This window comes from Budorcas taxicolor, chromosome 18, assembly GCF_023091745.1.
Source record: "Budorcas taxicolor isolate Tak-1 chromosome 18, Takin1.1, whole genome shotgun sequence".
NCBI lineage: Eukaryota > Metazoa > Chordata > Mammalia > Artiodactyla > Bovidae > Budorcas > Budorcas taxicolor.
In genome coordinates, this window is record NC_068927.1 from 7,000,578 (window position 1) to 7,013,010 (window position 12,433).

The 12,433-nt window shown below is 51.5% G+C and overlaps 1 protein-coding gene across 4 annotated transcripts in view; it reads left to right on the forward strand.

The window, feature by feature from the left end:
• The first annotated feature begins 488 nt into the window (after nt 1-488).
• WWOX (WW domain containing oxidoreductase) overlaps nt 489-12,433 on the forward strand; it is a 915,589-nt gene continuing 903,644 nt past the window's right edge. For all 4 annotated transcript variants that reach the window (XR_008200887.1, XM_052655897.1, XM_052655899.1 and 1 more), the window contains exons 1-4: nt 489-650; nt 7,319-7,383; nt 8,777-8,834; nt 11,284-11,462. Coding sequence is in view for 3 of the 4 variants with exons in the window: in XM_052655897.1 (XP_052511857.1) it covers nt 544-650; nt 7,319-7,383; nt 8,777-8,834; nt 11,284-11,462 (409 nt within the window). In the remaining variant the exon portion in view is untranslated. The remainder of the gene's footprint in view (nt 651-7,318; nt 7,384-8,776; nt 8,835-11,283; nt 11,463-12,433) is intronic.

The window sequence follows — 12,433 nt, forward strand, 5'->3', positions numbered from 1 at the left end:
CTGCCGTAAACACCGGACAGGCCGTGTAGCCGTAGAAAGCCAACCTCATTTGCCTCTTCCCTTTCCGCGCGGTGCGCTAGTCCGGCCAGGCCCGGGACTACATTTCCCAGGATGCCCAGTGGCGGGAGCTCCTGCGGGATAGGCCAGAGCCACGCGGAAGTGATTACGGGTCGCCCAGCAACGGGGGCGGAGCCCTAGCCCAGGATTGGATACTCACGCCCCCGGCCTGGGGCGGGGCGGGGTTAGGGGCTCGGCCCCGCCTCCGGAGCCCTGGGGCGCTCTCCGGCTTTTACTCCCAGCCGAGCGGCCGTGTGTGTCGCTCCGCGCTTTCCCCGGCGTTCTCCCGAGGCCCCGCCCTCCTTTGCTCCGGCAGCTGCGAAAGTGCGGGCCTCGGATTCGGCGGCCCGGGCGCTGAGGGGCCCCGGGCGGCGCGGTGCGCAGGCGCGAGCGTGCGGGGCGCGCGGCGCGCGGTTGAAGCCGGAGTGAGCTCCTGGGCGCGGAGAGCCGGCGGGCGGCGGGCGAGCGGCCGATTCCCCCGCAGCCATGGCAGCCCTGCGCTACGCGGGCCTGGACGACACCGACAGCGAGGACGAGCTGCCCCCCGGCTGGGAGCAGAGGACCACTAAGGACGGCTGGGTTTACTATGCCAAGTAAGGGGGCGTCCGGGGCGCGCGGAGGACCCTGACCGCTCCGCGCCCCGGGGCGCGTGCTGCCTCCGGACCCCTGCCCGCGCGGGGAAGGCCCGCGCCGTGAAGGCTGCCGGCCTCCTGAGGACGGGCCGCTTCCCGCTCTCTGGCCCTGCTGTCCAGCGTGGGGTCACCTGGCGGCGCCCACACACGCCCTCTGCTGCCCAGGCGGCGGCAGTGCCCGGCGGTGCGGGGACGCGCCCGCTTGCATCCCCTTTCCCCATCAACAGAAGAAACGAGCACGCCCTGCTCCTTTCTCGGAGGTCTAGAAGGGCCGCCTGGGAGTGTGTATTTGTAACAGACGTCCTAATAGAGCTGTGTGTGTATATATGTATGTGTGCATGTATATGCCTGTATGTAAAATGTAGCTAATACAGCTTTACTGTAGTTGTCGGGAAAGTTTTGAGAGCCCCAGGAGGCCCTCTCTCCCGCCTCTTACAGTGTGCGCTTGGGCTGGGGGGAGAACTCGCAGGGGTTACTCATCTGTTAAGAGGGTTGGTTGGAGAGTTTTAGTTGAGGTGCTGTAGTAAAGGCTTAGTTGAGGCCTGAACCAACTGTGCTGGGTCCCACTCTCGGCACCGTCTCAGCCTGACACTAGAATCATCTGAGGACCGTCATAACTGGATTTGGGGTCTCAGCAGACACCCCACATAGGGACTCTACTTTTTAAGCTTCCAAACTAAGGCAGGTTATGGCTTTGAGAAACACGGAAGTAAATCAGTGGTTTTCTACTCTTGGGAAACTGACCAGGCTCTGCTCCCGGCTTCCACCAGCAGGTTATTCTTCCCTCTTCATTTGCTTGCTGTGCCTCCCGCCCCTATTGCTAGTTTGTGAAATCTTTCCCAGGTGATTCTGATCTGCCCTAGGTTGTGAGCCACGGCTGGCTGCCTTTGGTGGCTTTCTAGAAAGAAAGGCAGGAGGAAAAGTTCTTGCTGCATTCTTTGAAGACACATTGGGAAGGTATCCTGTGCCAGGCCTTTTGCTGAGCGCTGGTTTTACTGAGACCAGCTTGGTGGGACTTCCACTTGGTGGTCCAGTGGTTGCTACTAAGATCCTGCAAGATGCCTGTTCTGGCCAAAAAATGAAAGAGGTGGTCCTCACACAGTCTGGGTGATGAGCGGCAGCGTGCCCAACGTGCACTGTGTGGGCAGGTGGTGAGGTGCCTGGGGTGGTTGGCCCCTGAGCCCTGCCTTAGGGCACAGGTAGGAGTGGGCGGGTCCAGGGGCAGCTCAGGTAGAAGAGACAGAGGCCCTGCCTGTGCTGTGGTGGTGCAGGAAGCTGAACACCTGTGAGGAGGAAGGGCCCTGCCGTGCCTCAGAGGAGCTGGGCTCCATGGTCAGGACCCTGGCTGGGGTCCGCTGAAGCCTTGCAGCCAGGCAGTGAGCTCAGCTCTGTGTCTTTACTTATTTATTTGCTGAAAATGGCAAGATTCTATTTTTTTTATGGTTGAGTAATACCCCATTGTCGGTAGATAAATAAATAGCTATAGAGTAAGCAAGATGAGCAGATATACAGTAGGTAAGTAGATAGAGATTTTGGAATCATTGTGTTTCACTGTATTTTCATTTTAAAACTCAGGATTCAAAAACCTTAGATCATGGCATCCAGTCCCATCTATTCATGTCAGCTGCGTGTCTTTAGAAGGATGATTTCTGCTCTGGAGGAGTAGATGGAGCCAGGGGCTCCGGGTGGCTTCTGAATGGGCATTGGTTGTGGCCGAGGCCTCTGCCTGAAGGGCTCTTTGATCCCTGGGAGCTGAGCTTCAGTGTCTCTGCCCAATAGGGCGTCCCCGTGCATGGGCCCTGCCGTCTCCTCCCAGCACTTTGCGTTTCCCCCGTCCGTAGTTCTCTACATGCCACTCGGCCTCTCCTGCTGTCTGTCCCTCCCCAGATTGTCAGCGTCGTGAGCACAGGGACCGTTCCTCATTCCCCTCCATCCCCCATGCTTAGCATCACGGAGCTGTAAGATCAGTCCATGGGGAGTAAGGAAGTTAGCTCATCAAGCGAAGGTCTCCTGGGCCTCTCTGGCTGGGTGGCCTTCTGGGCCCTGGGGATGTGAAGATGCGCAGGGCCTGCTTCCTGGCTTCCAGGGCCGCCTCTGCTGTGGGTAGGGCCTGTCCCTGTTCTGGCTGCTGTCCCCAGAGCTCTCTGGCTCCCTTTCAGGTTTGACCTGTGGCCTCATGCTCGTCTGGAGGCTCCTGTGGCTGTGGTCACTCTGCTGTCCCCCAGAAGGTTGTTGCTGAGCCGTGAAGGACACCAGGATTCTTGGCCTCCAGAGATGAGGCTTGATCGCTCAGAGCTTTTGTGGGATAAAGTTTTACTAAAGTATAAAAGAGATAGAGAAAGCTTCTGACATAGACATCAGAAGGGGGCAGAAAGAGTGTCCCCTGCTAGTCTTTAGCCAGATGTTTTATGTCTGTTCTGCTCAGTTCAGTCGCTCAGTCGAGTCCGACTCTCTGCGACCCCATGAATCGCAGCACGCCAGGCCTCCCTGTCCATCACCAGCTCCCGGAGTTCACTCAGACTCACGTCCATCAAGTCGGTGATGCCATCTACCCGTCTCATCCTCTGTCGTCCCCTTCTCCTCCTGCCCCCAATCCCTTCCAGCATCAGAGTCTTTTCCAATGAGTCAACTCTTTGCATGAGGTGGCCAAAGTACTGCAGTTTCAGCTTCAGCATCATTCCTTCCAAAGAAATCCCAGGGCTGATCTTCAGAATGGACTGGTTGGATCTCCTTGCAGTTCAAGGGACTCTCAAGAGTCTTCTCCAACACCACAGTTCAAAAGCATCAGTTCTTATGTCTGTTAGAAAGCTATTAATCAGATATGTAGGTCAGTCAGTAAATCATCTGCCTACAGCGCAGGAGACCTGGGTTCAGTTCCTGGGTTGGGAAGATCCCCTGGAGGAGGGCATGGCAACCCACTCGAGGATTCTTGCCTGGAGAATCTCATGGACAGAGGAGCCTGGTGGGCTCCAGTTGCCAGAGTCGGACACGACTTAGCGACTAAGCCGTCACGACTCAGATAAGAGAGACACTTCAGGGCTGAGGGACTTTCACTGGCCCCTCTCCCACAATACGCATTTTTGAGATAGGATGGCACGAGGTGTGTCATCCCCCAGCCATAAAACAATTAATATGAATACTGATTTGTTGAGCTATTATCAGCCCAAGGTTTGAGAAAAGAAAGTCTAGGTGGAACCATTTTGAAGAAAGGCACATTCCACAGCAAATACATAGTTTCATTAACATAGCTTAAGAAAAACATTTTGTAAGAAAAATGCATTTGGTGACCTCAAGGTTTGAGAAAAATTAAGCCCAGGTGGAACCAGGTGTCGTTGTGGCAACACAGAATTTTAAGAGAAAAAGCATCTGACGCTTGTAGTTTATTTCTTCCTGCCATTTAAGGGAGAGAGAAAAAATGTCTGCCCCTTGCAGCCTCTTCCCTCCGTTTGGGGCCCCCTGCCCACCTGCCTGCCCACCTCTCACCCCCTGCGCCTCGCCTTCTGCTGGGCGACCCTTCCCTCCGCTCCCTTCCTGGAAGGCGCGCTCAGTAAGGCCTGCGGGCTCCCGCCGGCTCCACTGAGGGCTTCCGGGAGCCCGCGGCTGGGGGACTCCGTGGTGCCTGTGTGGTCCATGGGAAACACCCTAGGGCCCCCCAGTGGTGTTTGGCCCTGTTGACTGACTGTGGTGATAGAGCTTGGCAGGCTCCCAGCTGGGGTGGTGGGTGCCTCTCCCCAGACGCTCTCCTCTCCTCCCAGCCCTTGGTCTTTGCTCGAGGTGAAGGATGCCCAGAATGACCCCGGCCCTGCATTCCCAGCAGTCCCCCTGAGCTCTGCCGACCTGCAAGCATCGCGGGCCTTTGTTCACTCCCAGTTCTGGAAGGTCACTCGTCCGTCGTGGTTTGGGGAACCTGACCGATCTCTCAGAAGGTTGCCCTTGGAGTCCTTCCTTCCTTCCAAGGCCTTCCTCCCACTGCTGTGGGGTGCCCCACCCCGGCCAAGGACTGAGGCTGCAGCCCCTGGGGTCTCGTGGGAACCCCCCTCGCAGCCTCGCTCCTCCTCTCCCACATGGGTTCTGTCAGCCCCTCAGCCTCCCCACAAGCAAACTCAAAGGGGCACATGGCTCAGTGCCCCCAGGCTGGGCCCCCAGGGAGGCCCAGTATTGTGGCGGAGGGTGACTGGTCACCAGCGTGAGCTGGGGGGCCTTTCTCGCTGCCCTGACACCACCCAGGGCAGTCCCTCTGCCTTAACCGGCGGGGTGGGGGGGTGGGTACTGAGGGGCGAGGGCTTGGTGCTGGGGGCCGTGGTGCAGTCCTGGGGGTCTTCGGGGCCTCAGCCCCTGCCCCCCTGTGCTCTTGAAGCCCATGGGCCTGAAGGGGGATGGCTGGCCTGCCCAGTGGGAGGCGGGTCCCTGTCTGCAGGAGGCTCTGGGTCTCCCTATTGAGCTTCAGAAAAAGCCCCCAAACCTTAGAAGAGCATACTTGAAAACGATAGCCATGTAATGTGGTGTGAATTTAATTTTGATCCCTTTGTTTTACATTAAGATCACTGTTAATTATCTCTTTAAATGACAAAAAGAAAAAGAGAAAGCTTGCTGAAAGAAAAGAAAAATAAAAGAGGACTTCTTTTTGAAGGAGAATAAGATAACAGCGGGGACGTGTTGTAATTTTCTGTTCATTAAAAAGTCATTTTAGGTTACAGTGGAAAGGGAACAGCTTTTAATTAACTTTTATATGAAATTTATTTCAAATAATCCTTTTTTGTCAAAGGCACAGTTCTTAGTTCTTCACACATGTAGACTGACTGAGGCTTCTTCTCTGACCCCAGGAAGTGGGGCCGTTATTGCTCCCTTTGTACTGATGGGAAAAGTGAGGCTCAGGGAGGTTTAGTAACTTCTCCAAGGGCACAGGGCTGGTGAGCGGGAGGACCAGGAACTGAGGGCTTCAGGCCCGGGACCCTGAGTCTGCGGGAGACGGGGGCAGTGTCTGCAGAGCCTTGCCGTTGCCACAGCTGTGTTGGCGCCTGGTGGGTAGAGAGCAGGGATGCTGTTCATCACCCTGCAGTGCCCAGGATGGTCCCCGCTGCAGAGAGTGACCCCCCTTCAGGAGTGCCGGGGCGGGAGCAGGGTTACCCTTCCCAGGGCGTCGGGGCTTCCTTTCTCCTCTCAGGGCTGCCCGTGCCCTCTGTCTGTGCGGGATCGCATCCATCACGGGTCCCGTCCCGGGTCCCGTCTCTTACTTCCCTGTGCTGCCGGGGAGACCGGCTCCCTGGATGCGGGCAGTGCGGGAGCTCAGGTGTGTGGCCTTCCGAGTCCACAGTCCACGGTGTCCCTGCGCTGGCCACTGGGAGTTTGCAAAACACCAGAAGCCGGCAGTTCCTAAAAAGACCCTGCCTTTTACGTGCAATGTCTTACAGGAGCATTTGCTTGCTCTCTGTATTTATTCTCTTTAAAATAATGGCTCCGGAAGAGCTGTTCTGTCGTCCATTTGTCAGTGATTTTGTGTTATTTTCTACTTTGGCCTGAGCATGTGAACTTTGAATGCTTCTTGCAACATGCAGGTTTTTCTGGCATTAAGTAATTTTATGTTTTTCTTGACAATAGGTCACCTGTTGACAGGTGTCTCTAGTCTGTTACTGGCTCGTGGTTTGAATTTGAATGGTAACTGTATATGCTCTCCTGAGATGAAAGGCTAGTTTGGCATGGAAGTCAGACCAGCTTGTATATTTGATTTGTTCAAAATAGTAGACCTTTTGAGGGCTTTTTATATGTCAGATACTGTGTCCAACCCTTTATGTACAGTATCCTCATAACATTCTCCTGAGATCAGTACTAAGATTATTTCCATTTTGCCAATGAGGAAGTTAAGGCTCCAAAGCTAAGTAACTTAAGCTATGGGGCTGTCTTACCACTGCTTAATTTCCTCTTGGATGAAATTAGGAATCAGTACTTAAAAAACACTTTGAAGTTAAATTTGTGAAAAGAATAAAACATTTGAGAAGATTTGCAACCCCATAGACTGTAGCCCACCAGGCTCCTTTGTCCAGGAAATTCTCCAGGCAGTAATACTGGAGTGGGTAGCCTTTCCCTTCTCCAGGGGATCTTCCCAACCCAGGGATTGACCTGGGTCTCCTCTATTGTAGGCAGATTCTTTACTGTCTGAGCCACCAGGGAAACCACTAAGATTAAGGTTGTATCTAAATTATATCTACATGTCGGCATTATAAATTAGACTGAGAATTTTCAGTCTGTCCTGGAGTGAAACTGAAGCAGGTACAAAGCAGAACTCCTCTCTAGATATTTTGAGAAATTCAGCGAGATTTCTAGAGTTGACCCACAGCTGGGGTCCCGTCTTCTTCCTCTGGCTTCACCGTCAGTTCATAAATGCGGGCTTTTACCAGACTGCTGCTGCTTGCAACCTAGAGAGTTTGACCTGTTGCAAACAGCCATCTTATGTTCTGAATGTTTCTTTGTGAATGTCTGACTTGACTAGTCTTGAGGGAGAATTATGTTGGGGAGAGAAAAATCTCATGCCAGGGATTAATTTTAGAAGTGTATTTTAGAATTTTAGACGTGTAACTTTTCTTATTGTTCTCTGGATTTTTTCTTTTCTTTTTTTTTTTTTTTTTACACAGTCACACGGAGGAGAAGACCCAGTGGGAGCATCCGAAGACTGGGAAAAGAAAGCGAATCGCAGGAGGTTTGTATGCCGATGTCATAAAGCGGTGAACCTTGTACGCTGGGCATGGTTCAGATGGGAAGACGGTCACAGGCAGAGGGTCTGCTGAGGAACTGGACCTTCCCTCTCGGGAGCTTGTAGGATTCGGTAGAAGAAGATGACGAGATTTTTGAGTGAAATGCTGATTTCTCACTGGCCTTAAAAATAAAGTATTAAAATAATAGGGCTCTTGAACTCACAGTTCATTAGGTTTTCCCATAGTTGCACTGTTTGTGAAAATGTCATCGGTTCCTATCCTGGAATTAAGTATACCAGTGTTAGAATTCCGTGACGCTTGTGGTGACTCGTAGGTGTTTCTGAGCACGTGTGTCATCCGCGGCGTAGAAACGTAAGAAGGTCCGTGCCTTCAAGAGGTTGAGGGTCTGTCAAGTGAGACTGCTCTGTGATGGTAGTCATCACAAGTCAGCATACAAATGGCACCGGCTGCCTGCTGCAGTGCGGATGCGTTCTGGGAGTTCACCAGAATTCCCAGGGAGAATTCATGTTGATTGGAGCAACCGGGAAGGGTTTTGTGAAAAGCAGGAGCTGAAGGGAGTGTTGAAGAATGATCAAGAATGAAATAGTTTTAAAAATAGAGTTGCCATATGACTTCGTGGTCCCACTCCTGAGCATATACCCATATAATACTCTTTTGGAAAGATACATGCAGCCCTGGGTTCACTGTGGCACCAGTCACGATAGCCAAAATATGGAAACGACTTAAATGATTACCAGCAGATGAGTGGACACAGGTGTGTGTATACAGTAGCGTGCTCTTCAGCCATAAACAGAATGCAGGGTCATTTGCAGCAGTACGGGTGGGCCTGGAGAGAGCCGTGCTAAGGAAAGGAAGTCAGAAAGAGACAAACCCCACTTGATGTCACTGACATGTGGAATCTAAAGTGCGGCGCATGAACGTGTCTGTGAAACAAACAGGCTCACAGACAGAAGAGGCTTGCGACTGCCACGGGGAAGTGTGAGACTAACAAAAACACATTACTGTGTATAAGGTAGATAAAGAAGAAGGTCCTACTGTATAACATAGGGAATTATATTCCATATCCTGTGATTAAACCATGATGGAAGAGAATAGGAAAAAGAATATATATATGTCAAACTTGAGCCACTCTGCTGTACAGCAGAAATTCACACAATGTTGTCACTCAGCTATACTTCAGTAAATCTAAAAGAATGAAATAGTCTTACTTCCCAAGCAAGAGACAGAAGTGTGGAGTCTGGTTGGGGTAACAGGCCTTTCCCACCTGCCGTGGTTGGAGCCTGCACCCTGCTGGTCGGGTGGGAGGCTGGGACTGTGGCCGAAAGGGTGGGGCTTCGGCTCACCCCTCCTCCAGGTGGCTGTCTTGCTGTTTTTCAGATTTGCCCTACGGATGGGAACAAGAAACCGATGAGAATGGACAGGTGTTTTTTGTCGAGTAAGTTGTCTACAGACTATTCTCGGGCTTCTTGCTTTTGTGATAAGTGTATACAGTATAGAAAAACATTATGTAGTGTGTAATCTTACCAGCAGGAGTAACTGCTGTTAACGATTTTTGTATTTTTTTCTTCTGTATTTTCTGTACATATACTTAAAAAGAGAGACTGTATTGGGTGAACTGTTTGGTTAACTGTTTTTGGCACATAATTCGTGTGAGGTTTTTCTCATATCCTTAGAAAGTTTTCCAGAAAATGATGTTTAACAGCTAAGTGGTATCATTTTGTACAGATATACTATAATTTATCAAATTACCTGCTGGGCGTTGATGCTGTTACATTTCTGTGATGTGGCGTCCATACAAGCAGATCTTGGCATACTGCACTTCGCAGATACTTTTTTTTTTTAAATTGAAGGCTTGTGGCAACCCTACCCTGAGTGCCTTCTGGCGCCATTTTTCCAGTAACATTTGCTCAGCTTGTGTCTGTCACATTTTGGTGATTTTTGTGATATTTCAAACCCTCCACTGGCATGAGGCTTCCCTGTGGCTCAGAGGGTAAAGCGTCTGCCTGCAGTGCGGGAGACCTGGGTTCGATTCCTGGGTCAGGAAGATCCCCTGGAGAAGGAAATGGCAACCTACTCCAGTACTCTTGCCTGGAGAATCCCATGGACAGAGGCGCCTGGCGGGCTACAGTCCACGGGGTCACAGAGAGTCGGACACGACTGAGCAACTTCACGCACACACACACCACTGGCATAGAGGTTACGACTCACTGAAGACACAGATGATGGTTAGTATTTTTTAGCTGTAAAGTGTTTGTTAACTAAGGAATGCATGTGTTTTTTAGACGCGATGCCATCGCACGTTTAGTAGACTGTCGTGTAAACGTAACTTTCACATGCACTGGAAGCCACAGAATTTGTGTGACTCAGTTTATTGCGTGCGACGTTCGTTTTGTTCCTTTGGTCTGGAACTGACCCCACAATGCAGTATCTCCAAGGTGTGCCCGTAATTATGATGTTTTGAGCATCCTTGTCTGGAACACTGTCTTTGGAATAAACTACAATAGCAAACAGCAATAGTGACCATGTGTCTAGCACCTAGCATGAGCCAGGTGTGCTTCTAACTACCTTATGCCTGTGGGGTTAACTCTCAGTCCCCAGAGTGCTCTAACGGAGGCCAGTGCTCAGCTGCCTGGCCAGTCACGGCCCGCTCTGATCCTGCTAGAGTGCTGGTGAGCTTAGCAGCAGTTGCCTGGGGGAAGAGCCTGGGTGTGTTGCCGTGGTGTAAGGACTTTTGCCATAGGTTATTTCTGGTTACCATGGTGCAGCCACTGAGGGGCTGGGAGAGAGGTGCACGTTTGTGAGCCAGGGTCACCGTGTCTCCAGGGAGCTCTTGTCTGTATGACTGGAGTCAGAATGCTTACCTGGCAACAGGTTAAAAGTCAAATGAAAGTCGGGTTATTCTTGGGTCTTAGTGTTTATGGGGTGACGAGTATAGATTTTTAATCTGTATCTAGTTTTATACACAGATACACATTACAGATACATTTTTTTAACATATATATATATATGTTTGTTTGTTTTTTTTCTTTGCTGTACCGCAAGGCTTTTGGGATCTTAGTTTCCGGACCAGGGATCAAAACCCAGGCCAGGGCAGTGAAAGCCCCGAGTCCTAGCTGCTGGGCCACGAGGGAACTTCCACAAATACATTTTCAATCATGAAATCTTTCTTTCTGGAGAGTTCTTCATAGCTTTCAAGATACGTTGAGGCGTACCTCAAATCCCAAGGTTACATTTAAAATGTGAAAAGCAGATCCTATTCAGTGGGAGCAACTGGTCTTTCTGTATGAATAGGATGTGCCAGTGTGTTTTAATACGTTGTTTACAGTATCAGTATATTTTATTATTGTTTCTGCAAGATTTAGATCAGTTCCAAGTCAAAATTAGAGTGTGAGTATAGTCTTAAAATGAAAATGTTCAGAAGGTTTAGTAGTTGACCGCGTTCATATTTATTGTTGCAACTTTTATCACTTTGAGTTTCCTACTCAGAATCTTCTTAGGCCCTTGCACGTAAGAAATTTAACTGAAATCTGCCGACAAGAGTGACTGGCAAATCTTACAGCCATGTTTGCATGACTTAATTAAAAAGCCCCAAGCCTGCTGCGTTTTTGAGACCTGAGGATACAGAGCAGTGCTTACTGTACGTTACAACCTCTTTTACAGGCAGTTCCGAAGAAAAAGCTTGGATGCCCATTTTCCTAGGCAGGATAGTAATCCTTCTGGAGCCCAGAACATAGATCAAACAGACCCCAGGTCTTTCCAGGGTTAAGAAAGAGCCTTTCTAGGCCCTGGAAAGTGGAGTTTGCCTAGCCTGCAGCAGAAGATTGTCTGTGGGCATGAACGCCTCCATCCACTGCTGTGGGCTCACTGCTTTCTCTTCTCTGCAGCCACATAAACAAAAGAACCACCTACTTGGACCCAAGACTGGCGTTTACTGTGGACGACAATCCCACGAAGCCGACCACCAGACAGAGATACGACGGCAGCACCACGGCCATGGAGATCCTCCAGGGTCGAGACCTCAGCGGCAAAGTGGTCGTGGTGACCGGGGCAAACTCAGGGATCGGTGGGTTGTCAGCCGGCAGTCGTGGCTGTTGCTGCTGCTCGTGGCGTGCGTGATGAGATCCACTCTAGCCGGGGGAGGTTTTGTTCAGTGATTCTCTGATTAGAAGATGCTTGTAGGCTCTTCAGCCTTCGGGTCATTAAAGTCCCGGGTGCTTTTTCGGTCCCTGCATTGCCGTGGAAGGAAGGCCGCGGAGGGGGTGACCCGGAATCCTCCGAATGCTGCAGTCACAGGGGACAGTGGTTATTTTGGTTCTTAAGGAAGAGAGCTGGCAGGCTCCGATTGGGATTTCTGAGCTGGTCTGCATGCGGTGCAGACATAGTCCGGGCGCCTGGCCCCTCGAGCCCAGCGTTGGTTGGTAGTGGGCTCTCGGAAGCAGCAGTGTGTGGTGATTATAGGACAGAGGGCACAGCGGCTGTCCGCTGGTCGCCGAGAATGTCACTTTCCCTAGAGAGCAGGATCTGGTTTCTCTGCAGGGTGGCAGAATCGGTCCTTGTCTTGACCTCTCGGTGGCCCGTGTTTCCCATGGTGACCGTCACGAGGCTGGGGGCTCCAGGGGTGCCACAGGCTGGAAGAGAAACCGTGGCCAAGCAGATGGCCCTGTGGCCGCTCCACATGGTTCCATTCTCGTCTCGCTTGGTTCCGGTGACGTGAGCATCTGAGTCTAGGAACCAGCTGCTTGGAGTGAGGATGCGCGTCCTCAGGTCTACTTACAGGAACAAAACATGGAGTCGTGTTCGGCTGCATTCTGGCAAGCTCTCTGTCCCTCTGCAGCACCAGCCCCCTTCCTGATCCCCGCTCCCAGCCGCCCCTCTGACCAGCTTTGGGTCCTCAGCCTTTTGTGCCCCTCCAGGCCTTCTTTCTCCAGCTTTGTTAATTTTTGGTGACTCCTTCTTGAACTCACAGAGACATTTCCTGGTATCAGCAGGGCAAGTCCAGGTGGTGACATTTTCTTAGAGCATCAGTTGTTTCAG